Source organism: Brachyistius frenatus, unplaced genomic scaffold (genome assembly GCF_029030835.1).
Source record: "Brachyistius frenatus isolate BFR_SWC_R1_liver_20210118 unplaced genomic scaffold, ASM2903083v1 Contig_253, whole genome shotgun sequence".
NCBI lineage: Eukaryota > Metazoa > Chordata > Actinopteri > Embiotocidae > Brachyistius > Brachyistius frenatus.
The window spans coordinates 215,083-235,320 of record NW_027210852.1 but is presented as its reverse complement, the minus strand read 5'-3'; the positions used below and the strand labels follow the sequence as shown (position 1 = coordinate 235,320).

The following is a 20,238-nucleotide window of genomic DNA, read 5'->3' as shown; positions in this document are numbered from 1 at the left end:
CAAGGACGCGTCTGAGCAGCTATTCTGAGTGTTTGCCTGCTCTGTTAGGATAACCTCCCGACCCTGTGACTCTCAGGTCTCACACATGTATACATGCATACCTCAGAAGCTCCCTGATTTTATGAGCCTTTTCATAGTTGAGTTTAAATGGTGGGTAATGGCTGTTATTGCTGTATACAAGCTTGCTTTGCAGGTTTATACCGAGAAAAATGTAACACATTGTGAACTAAAAACATTATGAAGCTTAATCAAACTAACCTCTGGGGGGGACCACATCAGCTACAAGGACGGGCCCGAGCAGTTCATCGCTCCCGCTGCCGTCATCCGCCGCCCGGAGTACGACCGGTACACCATCAACAACGACATCATGCTGATCAAACTTGCTGAGCCGGCAAAGTTCGATGAGTACGTCCGGCCCGTCGCTCTGCCCGGCAGCTGCGCTGCAGCGGGGACCCGGTGTCTGGTGTCCGGCTGGGGAGCCACCAAGAGTCCCTGTAAGTCTGGGAGAGAGCAGGTGTGTGATTTCAACATGAGATGAGACCAGTGTGCCTCTGAAAATGTGATTCTCTCTCTGTCTCTCTCTTTTTGTCCCAGTCGGGTGTTTGAAGTGCCTGCACTGCCTGGATCTGCCCGTCCTGTCCCAGCAGGACTGTGAGAACTCCTACCCCAACAGGATCACCTCCTCTATGTTCTGCGCCGGCTTCCTCGAAGGAGGCAAGGACTCCTGCCATGAATTCAGATGATGAACATGATCTTAAAGACATCGTTCTTTTTGTTCCTGATTTTACCTTTTAAATGCCTTTTTCTGCAGCCGGCATCATGTTTTTGTGCTTCTTTTCTATTATTGATATATCAGAGTTTTGCTGTGCTTTCATTTTGTTATATTTATTGTTATAATTGAATGTTATTTTTCCATAATTTCTTCATCAGGGCGATTCTGGTGTGTGACGGGGAACTCCAAGGCGTGGTGTCTTGGGGATGGGGCTGTGCTGAGGAAAACCGTCCCGGGGTTTACGCCAAGGTTCGCGCACTCTCACCTCTGACTGAAGTTTTCTGGGCAAAAAAAACAACCTCTAACTAAAGTGTTCCATCACTGGTGTCATCAGGGATTTATTATTTTTTTGGGGATGGTGTGAGCGTTTTTCTGAGAGGAAGCGTGTATTTGTTGTTATCTATATTAATAGCTTCTGCTAAGGAGAAATCCTGCCATTATTAAAACAGGAGCTAAACCTTTGAGAAAAATCCTCCTCTGCAGAAGGAGCTGTTTTAAATGACTCGCCTCTTATTATGTGCATGCAACACCCTCACACTCCTCCTATCTCCCTTATCCTTCCTCTCTTGAAATGACATTTGTTTATCCTCCACAGGTTTGTCAGTTCACCGACTGGCTCCGCTCCACTATGGGCCGCTCACTGAGGAAATTCTATCTGCCGCTGTCAACACACTTTATTGAGAAACATACTGTTTTTTCTGACCAGCTCATGACTTCTTTCACTGTTTGTAAGTCAAGTTTTAACATTAAAATATCACCCTGCCGAACAAACTTACACTCTCTCCACTTTTTGATTAATTTCATGCATCCTTTATGAATATTTTTTTTATCAATGGTAACATTTTTAATGAATATTTCTTTTGCTGACTATTGACCTTGAGACTGCCTGGTTCAACCCCCTGCATGAGAAAAGTAAAAAGACAATACCATCCATCATTATCGGTGCTAAAGTGCCCTTTAGGACCCCCAACTGCTCCAGTGAAGCTTGTGTGTGTAGCAGTCTTTATTGTGTTTTTAATTTGTTTTCTACTAAAACTGTGTCATTTGCTTTATATTGAGGTCACCGAAAGCTTATCCAGAAATCTAAAATGTTCAAAGTATGTACAGTACTTATAATTTTACCAGGAAAAATATAAATTATACATGATTAGTAGTTGGACCTTGCAAACACACTGGTATTGTGCAGGGACACTTAAATGATTTTAATTTAAATGATCGTTCTGTAATTTAACTGGATAAGCACACTGTACTTTTTTATTTCCAATGAATACAACTTGTCATAAAAAATAAATAAATAAACCAGCGCAAACGCTGTAGAAATCGACGTATGTCGCAGTACCCGGCTCTGACCGCAGGTGGCGGTAGTCGCCGCGGGGCCTCGAGTGATAAACAAGGAGAAGAGACGCCGAGGAAGAGGAGACGAAGAAGAAGGCGACCATGTTGATTTAAAGGAAGAAACACAATAGAGGCGATTAAAATCAAGAGAAAATCGGTTATTAAAAGCGAATCGTAAACGAAGCAGCTGATCGACCGCACACCGAGCATCCCTTGTAAAATAACAAAGAAACTAAGGTACGTTTGCGGAGACTTAAAAGCGTCCGCTTTGTGTTAAAAACACCCGAGTTGACAGGCTAGCACGAAGCTAACGTTACCGAGTGGAGTTATTTGTGCCAAATTAGCCTCGAGGCTAGTTGTGTCCCACGTCGCGCTAAATACAGTCACGACGGGCGGAAGACATTAGTTACTGTTGTTGCCGGTTACTTTTTATTTTGTTGTTTTGTTTTTTTTGGACAAATGTTGTCGTAGTTTGCAAAATTTAAAAAAAGGTTCCACAAAAAGTCGAGAGCGATTATTGCGGCTTAGCGGCTAACTAGCGCGAAGCTAACTCGGTTAGCTACGTACGTAGCTTGACGTCTCTCCGGAGACGCAGCAGTAAAATAATTCATTTACAAATACAGCTAGAATGTTGTTGTTGTTTTTTATTTATTTATTTAAAGTGAATTAATTTTAAGTGTTTGTGTTAGAAAAAAAAACCCCGAAATCAGCATTTAAAGTAAATTGACGTTTAATAGAAATGCACAAATCCAAACGGTCGAAGCACGAAGAAGAAACTCTGACGTGACGTCACCGTAATTTAACATCAGCTCTGACCCGACTGAAGGTTTTTGTTGTTGTTGTTGTTTGTTTTGTTTGTTTTTTGGTCGATATAAACCTTCACTGCTGGTTAGACGGATTTTTTTATTATTATTATTTATTTATTTATTTTTTAAATCCCGAAAATGTGTGCTTCCGTTAATCTGCCCTGAGATCAAACCATCGACTACCTTTTAAAGCTTCTCCACTACAGTTCAGCAACGTTTCCTGCAACTAACATGTATTTTTATTTTTATTTACGTATAAATTTATTCTGAAGTTGATTCAAATAAATCACAGATATATGTATATTAAAAAAAAAAGCTTTGTGGCACGTTAAATGTAAAGTATTGGAGAAAGTAGGAATACAGATTTATCAGAATTTTATTATTATGTTCAGACAAATGTTTGTGTAGGTTCAACACCTCATTTACATAAATATGTTCATCATAAGTCTTGAACGCCTGACTAACATGTAGAGCTGTGACAATTAGATGATTGCTATCAATTTTGCGGTTATTTTAATATTTAGTCCATCTTTAATTAAGCAAAAAAAAAAAACTTCTCCCACCATCTTGTGCTTTTGAAAATGTATTTCACAGTCGTCTGATATTTCACAGCTCAAAAATGAACAGCATTGTTATCACTTTTAACCTAGGCGATTAATCGGTTGATTTTTTTAAATTTTTAAAAAAAAATTTCGTCTTATTTTGAAATGTTTCGCTTGCGTTTCTTTCAGGTGACAAGTTTGAGCAGTTGGCTTTGACTTTGAGGAGGCAGCGGGTCGATCACGGCCACACTCGCACACTCCACAGACCGAGCTGAAGACCTGTGGTGTCAAGGGAGAGAAGGTCAAACACCTGGAGGAGAAAACAAACACACACACAAACACACACACACACACACACTGAAGACTCAACAAGGGTGGAAAGCTTTTTTTGGCTTTGGACTCGATAACCCCTTGTATGAATTGCGATTTCAGGATCTTTTTTTTTCACACGTGGAGCACTTACCCACACAGTGGAAATAAACGGAGAGCATTACAGACTATATGATTTTGGGGAAAAACTTGTACGAAGTTGGACATCCTTTTTTTTTCAAGAACAGAGATATTGAGCAACACTTATGGACTCAAAGTGGAAACAAGAAATTTTGTCCAATTTAGAAACAGACTTTAAGTATTGAACTAAGATTATATTGAAGAAGCTATTCCCCAAGTTCAGATTGCCTTAGTTGTTCTATTTCAGGACTTGAAGCGCTTTGATACTTGTTCACATATAATTTTTCTATATTGTGGGCAAGTATATTCATGCATATGAATGCAAATTTCTCTTCGTTTTGAAGAGCTCTTGTGTAAAAACTTGTTTTTTTTGTTGTTCTTGTACGTCAGTCACTCTGTTGTTGAAGGGGACCGAACTGCACGTACGTGTGTATATGTAAATACTACGAATCCACTTCTGTCGTCAAAGCTTTGGACTTAAAAAAAAAAAAAAAGAAGAAGAATAGAGAATATTGTTTGTTAATGCTTTATTAAACTTTTTTTACTTTTGAAGAGAATTTTTAAAAGTAAAAACCTAAGAGGCAAAAATCTGACACTCTGAAGTGAAAAGGACATAAACGACTAAAAAAACAACAACAACAACAAGGATAACAGGAAAAAATGGCAACCGCCAGAACGGAAAACGTTGGCCCGGTCGTCATGGGACTGAACAAGCAGAACGGGCAGCTCAGAGGACAGACCAAACCAGCTTCAGTCCAGCCAGCACCCACAACTCAAGGAAAGACTTTGGGTGCTCTGCAGAAAGCCGGCGGCGCCCCTCAGGACGGAGGAGGGATCAAGTTTGGAGATGACTGGAAAAAGAGCCTGAAGCTCCCTCCCAAAGACAACAGGGTCAAAACCTCAGTGAGTCACACTCCATAACGTCCGTCGTCATGTTTCGGCTTCAAAACTTGTCCTTCTGCTGTCGTCCTAACCGCTCTGTGTCCCCTGTAGGATGTGACGTCCACTAAGGGGAATGAGTTTGAAGATTACTGTCTCAAAAGAGAACTGCTGATGGGCATCTTTGAGATGGGTTGGGAGAAACCTTCCCCTATCCAGGTACAGTAAATAATATCCCTTTTTATTTTTCTGTCCAATGTGATCTTCTCCTGCCTCGATGTTACTTTATTGTAGCTTTTTGCTTTATTTTTTTTTTTCCTCAAATATCAAGTCTTAAAAAAAAAAAAAAACAATCCAATATAAATAGATTTAAATACTAAAGCATCTTCAACTAGAATTTTTTTTTTTTTTTTTTTTTTTTTTTGTGCCATCTTGCCTTTTCTAAGATTTTGTGCAAACACAAAAGTGGAACAAATCAGTCACGTTAAAACACAGGGCTTATTTTTCCACAGTATGATGTAATGTCAGTGCAATGCTGCCATGTAAATGAGAGCAGTAGTGTTGCAACATTGAAGTCTCAGCATGATACCTCGGTGTAGTCAGAGACATGAGACGGGGGAGGCTGAGATTGTGGCGTCCTTGCAGGAGGAGAGTATTCCCATCGCCCTGTCTGGACGGGACATCCTGGCCCGGGCTAAGAATGGGACGGGGAAAAGTGGAGCCTATCTCATCCCACTGCTGGAGAGGATAGACCTGAAAAAGGACCACATACAGGGTGAGACGCTGCCGGTTACTTTCCTAATGGAGGCTCTCCGATCACATCCTCCACAGTCGTCGTGCTTCCTCTCCTTTCTGCTCCTCCCTCACTGTCCCTCATACTGTAGTGGTCCTTCTCCTTAGTCAGCTGTTTTGTCTTTGTATCTTCACCCTCTGTGAAAACGTGTCCATTTTTTAAAATTATTATTATTATTTTTTTTTTTTTAATTTCCCAGCGATGGTCATGGTGCCCACTCGTGAGCTGGCGCTGCAGGTGAGCCAGATCAGCATCCAGATCAGCAAACACCTGGGAGGGGTCAAAGTCATGGCCACCACGGGGGGCACCAACCTGCGAGATGACATCATGCGTCTGGATGAGACCGGTAAAGAGTTTCACTGACCTACTTTATGGTATTTACACTTGGACGGAAAAAAAAATGTCGTCGTCACAGCAGCATAGAAACACAAAGGAGGTGCACACAAGAAGAACAAATGTACAAATACGTATACATAAAGTGAGATAGATCAAAATAATTATTTTAGAAGAAAAAAAATAAGCATTGAATAAATATACACACACACGCACTGTATACACAAAAACAAATAAAATAAAAATAAATAAATACTGCTTGGCATGAATCAAAAATGTCAGGTGCTATGAAATGAACAGTCCAACGTTATTTTATGGTATTTTATCCACAAGGGACGACTGAACAGACGGTAACATGTGCGGACAAATATTACAGTATCGCACACGAGTAGGTCTGATCTGCAGGATCTCTGGATTCAAATGTTCAAGTCGTCTTTTGTGTCGTGAAAGTGCCGTCGGTTAAATTGTACTTTGTGCTTTTCCCATCAGTGCACGTGGTCATCGCCACGCCCGGTCGGATCCTGGACTTAATAAAGAAGGGAGTGGCAAAGGTGGACCGGGTCCAGATGATGGTGATGGACGAGGTAAGCGCCGAGAAAGCCATTTTGAAATGTAAACGGTCCGAGTCGTACATACGATGTCCGTCGTCGGAGCTGTAGTCTCTGTCGCTTCGGAGCGCGTCAAGTGCTTCGCGTCCAACCGTCTCGTGTCGTCTCGTCTCCCCTCAGGCGGATAAGCTGCTGTCTCAGGACTTCGTGGTGCTCATCGAGGATATCATCAGCTTCCTGGCCAAGAACAGGCAGATCCTGCTCTACTCTGCAACCTTCCCCATCAGCGTGCAGAAGTTCATGGTGAGTCGTTGGCTAGCCGCCGGAGCCGCTCGTGTAGCGCGATGGCTCCGGGCCACTTGGCACCACTTGGCTCGCACTGCAGACCGAGCTGCTCCCTCCCAGATCTGTTTGTCTGCTGTGGACTCATCCGGGGCTCTCTGCATCTGAAAGCAAATCCAGCCAACAGTGACAGGAAGGGATTGCTTTGAATAGGCTGTTTTTATAAAACGATTTGTTTTGTGTAACGCAAACGGATGTTTGTCCCGGGAAGTGACTTGACGAGCGTGAATACTTGTTGCTTCAGTCCTGCAGTGCGTCAAAAACAAACCGACAAGAACTGACTCGCCAGATGTGAAACAAATCAAGTTTATTGTTTTCAGAAAAATGTTCATGTAACTTTAACTCTAAACTCTTTGTTCTCCGCGTGTCCGTGCTGCAGGCGAAGCACCTTCAGAAACCCTACGAGATAAACCTGATGGAGGAGCTGACTCTGAAGGGCATTACTCAGTACTACGCCTACGTCACCGAGAGGCAGAAAGTCCACTGCCTCAACACGCTGTTCTCCAGGGTAACTGACCAAATCTGCATTCAGTGCCTTTTAATAACGAAGCAGGATTTATCGTCTCCGTGTGTTTCTTGAAATGTAAACAAAGATGTTCTGGCTTCAGTTGTAGAAAAACGCCTGTTGGCATTTCTTTTATTTACTGTGGTTGGAGAATCTTGCATGTTTTTGTTTTAACATCTCCGTTAACGCCCTCTGCTCCTGTTCGCTCCGTCAGCACAACGTTTGAGTTACGACTTGTGGCGATAACGCGATTCTTTTTATTTCCCCTCCCTTTCTCTCGTCACAGCTCCAGATCAACCAGTCAATCATCTTCTGTAACTCCACTCAGCGGGTGGAGCTGTTGGCCAAGAAGATCACTCAGCTGGGCTACTCCTGCTTCTACATCCACGCCAAGATGATGCAGGTGAGTGCGAGGAAAATACCGTCTTTTATTTAAAACGACCAGAGCAAAAATAAGAAGATATTTCCAGCCTGCATGAATTGTGCAGAGAACGTTTAACTGTTTTCAAGACGTTGGCTGCAATAAAAATGAACTTCATATCATTTCAAAAAGCTTCAAGTCAAGTTTTGAATCTCGGCACAAGATATGAAGGAAAAGACTTGTGTTGTTCAGTGTTTTTGTTTACACGTGTTGTTTGTTTGCAGGAATACAGAAACCGCGTGTTCCACGACTTCAGAAACGGACTGTGCAGAAACTTGGTCTGCACCGGTGAGTTTTTAACCGTCTCCTCACGGGTCGACACCGAGCCGCAGATATTATCCAGGAAGTCCGTCAACGCCGCTCTGATCTTCTGCTGCCGTCTTCCAACAGATCTCTTCACCAGAGGAATCGACATCCAGGCGGTCAACGTGGTCATCAACTTCGACTTCCCCAAGAACGCTGAGACGTACCTGCATCGTATCGGAAGATCAGGTGCGATGTTCCTCTCGTTAACGACGTGACGCCCGCTCGTTGTGTTCCACTTTCAATTTGTGGAAAATGGCGATGAAGCAAGAATTAAAACCCGCAGTGCAGAACTTCTGTTTCCGCCTTCTGCCAATGACAATAAGTACAAAACAAAAGTCTGGAAGAGATGCTAAATCAGAGGTGAGCTGGCCTGGCTCCGCCCACAGAGCATGCTCAGAGCGCGTGGGAGTGTCTCACCAGACACCAGATTTAAAAACTCTGTATACTGTGAAATTCAGATGAATTTATCTGGCAGTGAACTCACTCAGCAAAGGCGTCAATGTACGTTTATTTACATGAAAAAGTTCTACACTACAGGTTTAAATAGAAATACAAAATATACTCATAAGAAATCAGAACAGAAACACAGTTTCTTCTAATTCAACACAAGTTTCTCAGTTTTCCGTCTGATTTCTAAAGTAGTGTTTTTATGTGTGCTAGTTCTTCTCAACGTGAAATCATCTCCGTCTGTGGGAATCTTGGGATATTTTACAGAATACAGGATCTAAGTTGTTGTTCGTTCTGCTAAAAGTTAAGACGAACGGAGAGACTTATTGAAACGGGTTGAGGCCAACACGCGGTAATGTTTGTATATAAACTGTATGTGTTGGGTGTCTCAGGGAGGTTCGGTCACCTGGGCCTGGCCATAAACCTGATCACGTCCGAGGACCGCTTCAACCTGAAGGCCATCGAAGACCAGCTGGTGACCGACATCAAGCCCATCCCCAGCAGCATCGACAAGAGCCTCTACGTGGCCGAGTGCCACTCAGGCAGCGCCGACTGCGACGTGGAGGAGGTCGAGGAGAAACCCGGCCGCCAGCAGGACAGCGCCTAGAGACAGGTAACTCGGTCTTTCGCTGCTGACGTGAAGACAAAACCCAATGAAAGAGCTTGTCGTCCTAATGTTGAGTTTTGTCTCTTCCCCCCCCTCTCAGAACATTCAGACACACATCGGGCTTTTGCACAGACATCAGCGCTTGCACACAGGCTTCAGGCAACTCTTCATTTCCTCATTTCTCACTTGTTTCCAAAAGCCTGTCGAACGGATGTAAAAAAGAAAAAGAAAAAAAAAGAAGGCTGTTTTTTTTGGTTTTTTTGGGGGGGAGCATTTCCTCGTCTTTTCCTCAACGAGAGCTGCCTCCCAATTTATTTTTACCAACTTGAGAAAATTCAAGCGTATCGTTTTTGCACCAAACTGGACCGCGCGTTGCGTACGGCGCTCCCCGGAATTTAATCGGTCGCCGGGCGAAGCGGAGGCGCAAAAAAAAAAAAAACGAGCGTCGGAGCCGTTTCGAGCCCCGTCGTCCTTGGAGACGGAGGGAGGGCAGGGCAGGGGGGGAGGAGGGGGGGGTGTATCCATCGCCGTTAGCAAGGTCGGTCTGTTTTTAATGTTAACAATGGTGCACTTAACACCAGCCGTCGTTCTGTCCGCTCACACTGCTGTTGTCACTTAAGTGCCTTACTTACTCCCATGTGCACTCATCCATTCAGAGCCTGCTGTCTCCTGTCACGCAGCAGAGTACGAGCACAAAGAGGAATTTAATGGTAACCCGAGTTTATTTAAACCCCCCCCCCCCCCCCCCCCCCCCCCCCCCCCCCCCCCCCCCCCCCCCCCCCCCCCCCCCCCCCCCCCCCCCCCCCCCCCCCCCCCCCCCCCCCCCCCCCCCCCCCCCCCCCCCCCCCCCCCCCCCCCCCCCCCCCCCCCCCCCCCCCCCCCCCCCCCCCCCCCCCCCCCCCCCCCCCCCCCCCCCCCCCCCCCCCCCCCCCCCCCCCCCCCCCCCCCCCCCCCCCCCCCCCCCCCCATCTGTTATGCAAGGGGAAAAAGACAACACACACACACACACACACACACACACACACACACACACGACCGACGTTCTCCTGCCGAGAGGTGTGTTGAAACACGGCTTCTTGGAAGGGAAAAAAAAACAAAAACCCAACAATATCCTGAATGTGAACGTTTATTTTTAATGCGAACGTTGCAATAAGTTAAAATAGAAAAAAAAAATTAAAACACAGAAGGGAAAAAAAGGGCAGCTTTGTTTTAGTACTGCGTGACTGTTTTTCCTTTTTTCGACATGAATAATATACGAGCAGACCTAATGTGAGAAAACACGAGCCCCCGTGTACTGATTCATGGATGTTGGCCCGCAACCACGCGCACACACACACACACACACACACACACACACACACACACACACACCGCGTGGGAAATAAGATGACAGCTTCATGGTGTTGCGTTTATTCTGTGAGTCCCCCTGCAGACGGCCGCTGTTCTTTGACATTAAAAAAAAGAAAAGAAAAGAAAAACACAAAAAATCCTATTTGACTGTTGAACAATGTAAATCTAGCGATCGCTGCAGCTGGTTGGAGGAGAATCCGGTTTCCTCTCAGACGCATTAGAGAGCGGCTCGAACCGGTTCTGACGGCTAAGATTTGCCATCTATCAGCCGGTACATACGACAACGGGTCCGAGGTTGGTGCAAAACAATACTTTGAATTTTTCTGCTACTGCCCCCCTCCCTCCCCCCGCCCCCCTCCTCCTCCTTCTCCTCCCCTCCTTCCTCCCACCACATCTTCAGGTTTTTCATTTCTTATTGTGTGAAGGTGGTAAAAAAAAAACTAAAAAAAAACCAAACCTTTTGAAGCCCTGTCATGACAAAAATTGAAGTTGGTGAATGTATTCGTTGCCAATATTAACTCCCAGTGGTTGAACGTCGAGCCCTTAAAGCACGTCGTCATGTATGTTGCTGCTGTTGCATCAGAAACTCCTCCGCAGGCTTCGCTTGAATGGGAGAAAAAACAAAGACAAAAACTGGATGTGAAAATGGTTTCATTGGACCACAGACTGACGAAACCTGCTCGGACCACAAAGGACCACAAACTACAGAAGTTACACTTAAATATAATCCGAAAGATTCGGTTGTTTTTCCTGCAGCAGCAGCAACAATAACAATATTTTTTGTTGTTGTTGTTGTTGTTTCCCGGCACAGTTGTGTTTTATAATTATACAAAATGTGAGGGGTGAGCTCTGTTTTTGAAAGCAAAATTGTAGCATATTTGAACAGGCAGCTGTGACTCTTTTTTTTTTTTTTTTTTTTTAATCTAATTTTTTTGTTTTGTTGTTGTCCTCCCCTTACAGAGCATCACTAAATGATAACAAAAAAAAAAGACATAAAAAGAAAGTATTTTTGCTTTTTAAGATTTATTTTTGTTGTTGCTTAAAGCAGTTTTTTTTTTGTGTGTGGGGGGGGGGGTGGAGGGGGGGGCACAATGAGGCTTTAGCACTGGGTGATTTCTGGAGGTTCTTCGGGTGTTTTTTTGGGGGGGGTTTTATTTGTTTTGTTTTTTTGCAGAAGCCAAGTGTTTTATCAGAAGCTCTCGGGGCGTCTGGCATCTTTTTCTTCTCTCTGGGACTTGAAGCGTAAAGGAAAGCTCGGTTTTAACGTGGTTTTCGCACACAAGACACCTTGTCGGCTTCTCGTTTCAGGCGCCAGAGACGAGCGTTAGAAGTTGTACCGGAGAGAGTTTGTGGAAAGCGTTGAAAGCACTGTGATCTTCTCGAAACCTCCACGTTTGATCAAAGTGCTGTGATTTGTTTTCAGCGACTCGATCCATTTTTTTTAATTTTTTTTTTAATTTTTTTTTTTTATTCCACTAGGGCAATCTTTATATACGAGGTGTTATGAATCATTTAAGAGGAAACAAAATTGTAAATGATTCATTGTTTACACTAGTCGTTTACAATTACGAGAGAGAGCGAGAGAGAGAGAGAGAAAAAAAGAAAATACTTTGCTTCATGGAAGGAGGAAGTAGTATTTTTTTTTTGTTTCCCTTTGTTTGTCCTTGAAATAAATTTTCAGGATTCACATTGAAGCAAAACCAAAAAAGTGGAATGTCGTGTGTGTGTGTGTGTGTGTGTGTGTGTGTGTGTGTGTGTGTGTGTGTGTGTGTGTGTGTGTGTGTGTGTGTGTGTGTGTTTGCAGCCGTAACAGGCCGAGTTTTGTCTCGTTAGGCATCGTTACGTTTACACGCAGCTTCGACCGAGCCGTAACCGCCGATGTCTTGGGCGGCTTCGTCCTCGTCCTCGGGGGGGGGGGGGGGGAGGAAGAAATCGGGACAGTTTCGCTTCAATCGGATCCGATTTTTTGCCCCTCGCGTGGACGACGGTTCTGATTTTAGGAGGATGAAAACGGTCGCGTTCTCAGTTTGAAGCCGCATGTAAGCGAAGCCGCGTTTTCGCGCGCGGACCTGTTTTGTATTTTTTGTTTTTGTTTTTAGTCGGTGAAGTACGACGTCTTGAACATCAGTGTGGGTGTTCGCAGTTGTCAGGGATGTGATTTTGTTTGTTTGTTTTTTGTTTCTTTCTCCTTTTTTCCGCCTCCCCCCTTTTTCCTTCGAGAGTTCACGTTTGCGGACAACAACAACAAAATTCATTTCTAAATGAGAAATGTTCCATTTTTCTCTTGTTTTGTGTTCCTGATCACGTCCCTGACAGTCATTCAATCATCTCCTCTGTGACCCCCAAATTACAGACAGTTTATCAAAAAGGGAGTTATGGTGGATTTTTTTTTTTTTTTTTTTTCAGATGTTCAAAATTGGAACGGAGTAATATTTAAGATATCTCTCGGCTTATGTTTATTATTATTATCGGATTGACTCCCAAATCGCGAACGTATAATTTTTAGGTTTTAGTCGGCGTAAACTCAGAATCGTCACAGAGGAGGTTGCGATGAATGTCGTTATGAATGTTATGAAGCAACTCGGTTGATTTTTTTTTTTTTTTAATTTTTTTAATTTTGTCATCTGGTGTCGTCGATGACGTCGTCGTCTTGTGTGTCTGCACTCTGACCTGGAGTGCCGACGGGGGGAGGGAGGGAGGGAGGGAGGGAGGGAGGGATATTTGTTGAAGGAAAAAAAAAATAAAGCCAGAAAAGGGGCGTGGCTTCGGGTACAAAATGAGAATCATTTGTGATTCTGCAAGTTCTTCTCGGGTGGAAAACAAACAAACAAACAAAAACAAAAAGTTAACAACTCGACGTAAACTAGTATTAATGGCTGAACTGCCGCTAATATTTCTACTGTGCACAGCTGAATTGGATTGGATCTGTCAATGTGCTGCACTAATGTAGACTCACCCGCGCTGCAGGAGATTTCTGCCAAATCTCATGATGGATTCGTTGCAGCAAGCTGAAGATAAAGTTACTGCGGTATTTCCCCTGCAACACGTCTAGAAAACAGCAGTGTCAAGGTTCTTAATTCACTCAAAATGTTCTTTTTTTAATTTTTTTAAAGTAGCTGAGGATAAAGTTGCAGCAGTGTTTTCTCTACAACCCTGACAGAAGTGAGTGGTAATACTGTGAATTGGCAGGTAAAACAAAAAAGTCTTGGTTGAATTTGATCCCTTGTACTTAACAGTTCTGTTTACAAACCACCCTTCTGCTGTTGATCTTTTTAATTTGAGTTGTTCAGTCTTCTCCGTACTTATTGGCACCTTGATGGTCCCCCCCCCCCTTTTTTTTTTTTTCCCCCTCCCAAAACAATTATCACAGTTTCTTCATTTTGGGCTTGAATTACACTGTAAAACCCGACTGTGTTTATTCTCCTCCCTCATTGCCCCATGTTTCTCCCTTTTTTTTTTTTTTTAAATGCCATTCAATTTAAAAACTCAGCGATGATTTAGTTTGGGTGACTGCAAAAATATGTAATCCCTGCATTGTTCATGTTTTAATGCTTTTGTTTTTCCCTACAAAACGCATTTAAAAGGCACAAGGTATTCCAGCAAGTTGTGTTTAATCACTCTGTTCTCTGCTGTTGTAACGTGGAAATACATGCAAGGGCCGTAAAATTCAATAAATTGACTTCAACTTTACTTTTGTCCATTGTTGGCTGTTTATTTCCCCACTGATGGTTTACACACTTGACCTTTTTAAATATTCATTAACCTAATGGACTGAGACAAACATAAGTAATTTAAACCATATTTTTGTCTGCTGTATAAATATCTGACTTATATCTTATAAAGTAAAACGCTTCAACTACGAACTCGGCTTTAATTTTCTTCACAAATTATTTATCTTCACAGTGAAACCTCAAGTGTCCAGCTGCACCTAATTAACTGTAATGAGACCACTAAAATAACTGTTATCGACCCTCTGCTGCTCCATTATAAAGCTGCTGCTGGGTAAAATAAACTGTGTTGAGCGTTTTAACGCTGCCTTGGAGACCCTGAAGCGGCCATTTGACCTTGAAGGTAATTCTTCCTTATATGGTCCTGCTCCCGCCCTCCAAACGGCAGCCAACCGGCGTGAAATGTCTCCTCCAATGGGTAACCTCGGAGCCGCAGGCCCCGCCCCCCCCCCTTTCAGCTGACCTCACTTCGATTTAGCCAATGGTAAACGAGTGTCGGCATGACGTCCACACGAAGCCACGCCTTCAACCGTCAACGCGCACGACGCTACTTGACGGGAGCTCCTGCCAATCCTATTCGAGGGTCACGGCCCGCCGTCCAATCACATCATGTTTTGAGGAAATAGGCGGGGCCCCCCCCTCCCACCCCTCCTTCGCGTCACGCGTCTTCTTCTGTGGTGTGACTGGATTCTACTTCCGGCTGAGTCGTCCTCTGGATATTACAACGTGAGTAGCGCTCGTTCGCTTTTATATCACACAACGCGTCGCTGGAAACGGCTTTTTGCGCGTCGGGCGTTTTGTCGGCAGCTGTCGACGCCGGAAAACGGCGTTTGTTTTTGCTCCGTTAGCGGCGGCTGTTCGTTTCAAAGCTGTCAAAGCTGCTGGTTCGGAAAGCTAACGGGGCAGGCTAGCGGCTAGCGGTTTAATACCGACTTACACGTCCCGTTCAAAACCTCCAACCGCCATCCCATAAACACAAACACACGTTGTGGGTGACCTCCAGTGGGTTTGATTTGTCACGCAAGCGTCATTGTTTTTTTGCAAGCGGTTGGTTTTGCTCTGCTGCTCCAGCTCCATATGAATGAGCTGAGTGAAAGGTTAAAGGGCCACTCCACCCATCTTTACTCTCCACCCATCTTTACTCTCCACCCATCTTTACTCTCCGTGGGTGGTGCGACCCGGCACGTGGCCTGCTTTAAGTGATCTGGAGAATGTCATCTTGTTATATATATATATATATATATATATATATATATGTGTGTGTGTGTGTGTGTGTGTGTATATTTTGCCATAATTAATCACTTTCTGACTTAATTAATAGCTATAAGAACTCCCAGTTTAATATCCCCACCTGTGCTGGTGTTGTCACAAATCCTCAGTTGGGACCTCCAGTGAACCTCTCTCTTACTTTTACCCTCCCCTCCCTCCCCCACCCTCTCCCCCCCGGCTGCTCAGCATGGGCAGTGTTCTGGCTGCCAGCTCCCCGAACCCACCTCCGCCTCCAGCCCCCGGGGGTGCTGCCGTCCCCGGGCTGACGGTGCCGCCGGGCTTCGGGATGCCTCCGGTTTCCTCGGTACTATCCCCGCCCGGGGCGGTGTCCGGGCCGGGGCAGCAGCAGCAGCAGCAGCAGGAGGAGGTGGAGAACCCTTTGCCCAACCCAGGCGCGTTTGACGAGTGCCATCGCAAGTGCAAAGGTATGCGGAGATAACTGAGCAAAATTATGGGATTCGAAAACATTATTCTTGGAGCAACAGTGTCTTATTTTACCTGAATATATGTGGGGTTTTGTTGTTTTCCTCCTCAGAGGTTTTTCCGATGCAGATGGAAGGCGTCAGGCTCGTTGTTAACAAGGGCCTTAGCAACCACTTCCAGGTCAGTTCAGCCTCTTCAACGCATCAACTCGCAAAGCTAAACAACATCTCTGAAGCTCAGACTTTTGCTTTGCGATTTTAGTCTTGAAAACATCCACTAAAGTCTGAATGAATTCAATTTAAATGAGCATTTTATTTTTAAACTGCGTCCCTGCAGGTGAATCACAGCGTGCTGCTGAGCACCACCGGTGACTCCAGCTACAGGTTCGGTGCCACATATGTTGGACCGAAGCAGACCGGTCCAGCCGAGGTATGCAGCGGTGAAATCGCAGTAAATCCCTCTGTAAGAGGCTTTCTTTTGGTTTTAAATTGTAATCCAAAGGCTCCGGTTGTTCAGTTTTTTCCAGTCATGGTGGGAGACATGGACAACGGCGGCAGCCTTAACGCCCAGATCATCCACCAGATCAGTAGCAGAATACGATCCAAAGTGGCCTTCCAGGTAAACCCCTTATTTATTTATTTATTTAGTTATTTACTTAGTTTACATAGCTTCAATGTCTTCACAACCTGACATTCGATGGTTCTATAGTTTATTTCATTGTTCCTCGTTTCTGCCACTGCGCGCGATGATAACTTTGTCCAAATGTCCTCAGACGCAACAACACAAGTTTATGAACTGGCAAGGCGATGCTGAGTTCAGAGGAGAAGATTTCACTGCAACCGTCACACTCGGAAACCCAGATGTCCTCGTCGGCTCTGGTAGGTCATCAGTCAGTAAATGTTGAAGTCACAACCTCAAAGATCTCCGTTTTGTTCTCTTTGTCGGCACCTGTGGGGATAAGCAGTAATTACAGCTAAAAAAAAAAAAAAAAAAAAAAAAAAGTTTAACTTCACTACAGTCCGTGTTATAATAGCTGTTGTTTTTTGTTTTTCTTTATCTTCAAGATAAATTACCACAGACCATATGTTTTTTGTTTTCTTAAGTAGTGCTGTAATGCATCAGAAACCAAAGATGTGATCCGACTCCTCTGGTTGTCGTCCTCTGCTGTCAGGTATCGTCATCTCACACTACCTCCAGTCCATAACGCCGGCTCTGGCTCTGGGAGGGGAGCTGGTGTACCACCGCAAGCCCGGAGAGGAGGGCACGGTGATGTCTCTGGTCGGCAGGTACACAGGTGAGACTCACTTTCAAGAGTCAGTTTGTACTTCGAATTTAAAATACCCACTGACGGCCTCGACCTCCCACCGCGCAGGCAGCAACTACATCGCCACGCTGACGCTCGGCGCGGCGGGAGCTCACGCGTCGTACTACCACAAAGCCAACGATCAGGTTGGTCCTTTTTTTTTTTTTTTTTGCCTTCGTCCGATAACGGTTTGTCCGTGAGCCTTTTGGAAAAGCAGATTTGAGAAGACAGAATGACGTTTGCTAATTTAGCTTTAAAATAGATTTTCTTGTCCCGAGTTGCCTTTTCGATTTAAACCCCGCCGGTGCAGCTCTCGGATCAGAGGTTGCATCCCGAGTCGGTGGTGGTGGTGGTGGTGGTGGTGGTGGTTCTGTCTCCTCTGAGCTGCGACGGCCTCCTCTCTCCTACAGCTGCAGGTCGGTGTGGAGTTCGAGGCGAGCGCCCGCATGCAGGACACCAGCGTGTCGTTCGGCTACCTGCTCGATGTGCCTAAAGCCAATTTACAGTTTAAAGGTACGACGCTCGTTTGTGTATTATGAGCATTTCAAGAGCGAGCACTCGCACCTTCATCAGTTACGGGAGTTTATTAGCATTACGACGTGGTTATTATTGATTACAGAGCAAAATCTAAATGGCTGTGGAGTTTCCTTCCAGTTTACCTGTTTTTCGGCTGCTAACTTGGTTTCATGACAAGAGAAGACATGAACGTGGTGTTGATCTTCTGGTTTAAGAGGTTTCTTAAATTGTTGAACTATTCCTTTAAGAATCCTTCCACTGATTTGGCTTTTTATGTTAAATGTTATGCAACTTATACATATTTGAACGGAGTAATTTGCTCGATTATTAAATAATTACATATGAATTACTTTTGAATTCAATGCATTTTTATCTGCAGATATTTTTTTTATGTTAATTGGCAGCTTTTTAAAAAAAAAAAAAAATCCCTTCCTGTGTTTTTTCACCGAGCCCCTGTGATGTTCTCCTCTCAGGTTCAGTAGACAGTAACTGGGTCGTCGGGGCGACGTTAGAAAAGAAGCTGCTGCCGCTGCCGCTCTCTCTGGTCCTCTGCTCCTTCCTCAACCACCGCAAGAACAAGTTCCAGTGCGGCTTCGGCGTCACCATCGGTTAGAGCGGCCGAGCGGCGGGTCGCCGGCCCGCACACGGACACGCTCAGTACAGACAAAACGGACTGTGCCACGTACGCTTACCGCTGTGTCCCATCGTCTCGGCCTGTCTCCGACCCCGTGCGGCAGATTCTCATGTTATCGGTTTCCCAAGATCAACTCTCATCACGCGTGGGGAACGGAAGCTAACGACGTACATCTACATTCGACTTTAACCCTAAAAGATGAATCCCCCGAATGAGCGATAGCTTAAAGACGAATGTGATTGGTCAGGATATGTGGACTCGTACAGGTACTGCAGTATAATGGAGCTCCTTGTTTCTGTCACGGTTTGTCTGAATTTTATTCCTGTTTTTTTTGTTGTTTTTTTTTTTTACTAAAAAGTCTTTCTTCGTGTGCAGTGAATGAAATCATTTGCTTGTTGAACAGTGATTTACAGACTGCTCGATCAGCTGTTGGGAAGAAGTGTACCGAACTGTACTGTTTGCCATGTTCACAATCCATCACTTGTTTCGTTGCCTTTTTTTTTTTTTTTTTTTTTTTTTATGTTGCGTACATATGGAACAGTATATATGACCTGTATATACCTCTTGGAAACTGATAAATAACATTTCTTACAAAAACTTCACGTCCTGCTCAAATCCTTCAGTCGATAGTGTGATTTAAATTGTTGTTTTTTTTTTAACTTGCTGTCTCGAAGGACCTTTAATTAATGCAAAAGTGGATAATCGGTGAAAGATAGGCGGGAATCTTTTCTAGCAACACGGGCCCTTCATCTCTCCCGCAACAATCCTCATTTAAATATTGATGTCTCCCCACGCAGGTTATAATCCGTCAGAAATGAGGCTCAGCTCGGTGAATTGCGGTTGATGCCGTTCAGGTGTGCTGATGTTTGTGACCAGCGCACCCGGAAATGGAAAAGGTCTGTTCTCGTCACCACGGAGGTGAGTGAAGAAAACCGTTGATCAATGAGAACCGGTCACATCCCCCCCAAAAAATAAAAAAAAAATAGAGAAGCAGCCAAGTGGGCAATTGACCAAACAGGGTTTACTTTTAAATATGTGTCTTAAAGTAGTCCAAGTAGTAAATGCATTGGTATGGCACTTCTCTCTGTTAAAAGTCAGAGAATAAAACGACATAAAAAAAAAAAAAAACAGCTTCAAATACCCAAAATAAAGATAAAAAATGTTTTTTGACACAATATAAATACATTAAAAAAGAAATCCCCCAAAGTGCCGACTCGTGAATGCGATTTGCCCAAAGGTTTGTCTCCGCGGATGTCTTGAACTGCCTTTTTAAAGAATCTCTGACGTCCTTCGTAGGAACTGGACATTATGAAACACGTGAATTATCCAGAAACCCGGAGAAAGTCGGGAAAAGCTTTGGAAATGTAACATGAGAACAGATTATTAGGAACCTTGTACGGTTCTTTTCGGGTTCAAAACCCTGCTGAGGTCTTTCCGCGTGGCGGTTTCATGCTTCTTCCCGTTCCTGCGTCGGCCCGAAGACGTGTGACGTTAATTGGTGATTTTTAAATTGGCCGCAGCTGCGAATGCGAGCGAGTCTCTTGTCTTTCCGTTCTGACCTTGTGATGGACTGCTCATCTGTACGCCGCCTAGTTTCTTGGCATCATCGTATATTAAAAAAAAAACAACCACATTGCAAGACGTGGCTTCTGCTGCTGCACTGAACTGATTTGAATTTTTTGTACAAACACCAAGATGAAACTCTGCAGCACGTTAAAGGATGAGCTAGTATGAATACACACACATTGTTTTCTCTTCAAGGCTGTTAATAACAATGTGTGAGCTGATCCTCGACAGGTGACAATATATGCCGAGTCGTCAGATTGTACACTTTTTTTTTTTGTGTGTGTGTGTGTGTGTGTGTAATTTTTACTGAAACTTTAACATTGCAGCCTTCGAGTAAAACTCTTCGGACGCTCAGAGAAACTG

General features: G+C 44.3%; 3 protein-coding genes across 3 annotated transcripts; all 3 read left to right on the top strand.

Annotated features, from left to right (window-relative positions):
• The first annotated feature begins 270 nt into the window (after positions 1-270).
• On the top strand, positions 271-1,589 carry LOC138634184 (trypsin-2-like). Its single transcript, XM_069720872.1, has 4 exons — positions 271-494; positions 595-739; positions 928-1,021; positions 1,368-1,589. The coding sequence occupies exons 1-4, from the start codon at positions 368-370 to the stop codon at positions 1,587-1,589; spliced, it is 588 nt and encodes a 195-aa protein (XP_069576973.1). The 5' UTR covers positions 271-367.
• A 582-nt stretch (positions 1,590-2,171) lies between these two features.
• Positions 2,172-9,584, top strand: LOC138634170 (probable ATP-dependent RNA helicase ddx6). The gene is made up of 13 exons (XM_069720852.1): positions 2,172-2,344; positions 3,645-4,808; positions 4,899-5,003; positions 5,430-5,559; positions 5,777-5,923; positions 6,400-6,494; positions 6,639-6,761; positions 7,180-7,308; positions 7,592-7,708; positions 7,951-8,014; positions 8,117-8,218; positions 8,872-9,092; positions 9,187-9,584. The coding sequence occupies exons 2-12, from the start codon at positions 4,566-4,568 to the stop codon at positions 9,084-9,086; spliced, it is 1,470 nt and encodes a 489-aa protein (XP_069576953.1). The 5' UTR covers positions 2,172-2,344; positions 3,645-4,565; the 3' UTR covers positions 9,087-9,092; positions 9,187-9,584.
• A 5,250-nt stretch (positions 9,585-14,834) lies between these two features.
• tomm40l (translocase of outer mitochondrial membrane 40 homolog, like) lies at positions 14,835-18,950 on the top strand. The gene is made up of 10 exons (XM_069720858.1): positions 14,835-14,890; positions 15,620-15,858; positions 15,969-16,036; positions 16,193-16,285; positions 16,373-16,474; positions 16,629-16,734; positions 17,028-17,150; positions 17,229-17,305; positions 17,570-17,672; positions 18,149-18,950. Exons 2-10 carry the CDS (start codon positions 15,621-15,623, stop codon positions 18,286-18,288), a joined length of 1,050 nt encoding a protein of 349 aa, XP_069576959.1. The 5' UTR covers positions 14,835-14,890; position 15,620; the 3' UTR covers positions 18,289-18,950.
• Positions 18,951-20,238: the final 1,288 nt, after the last annotated feature.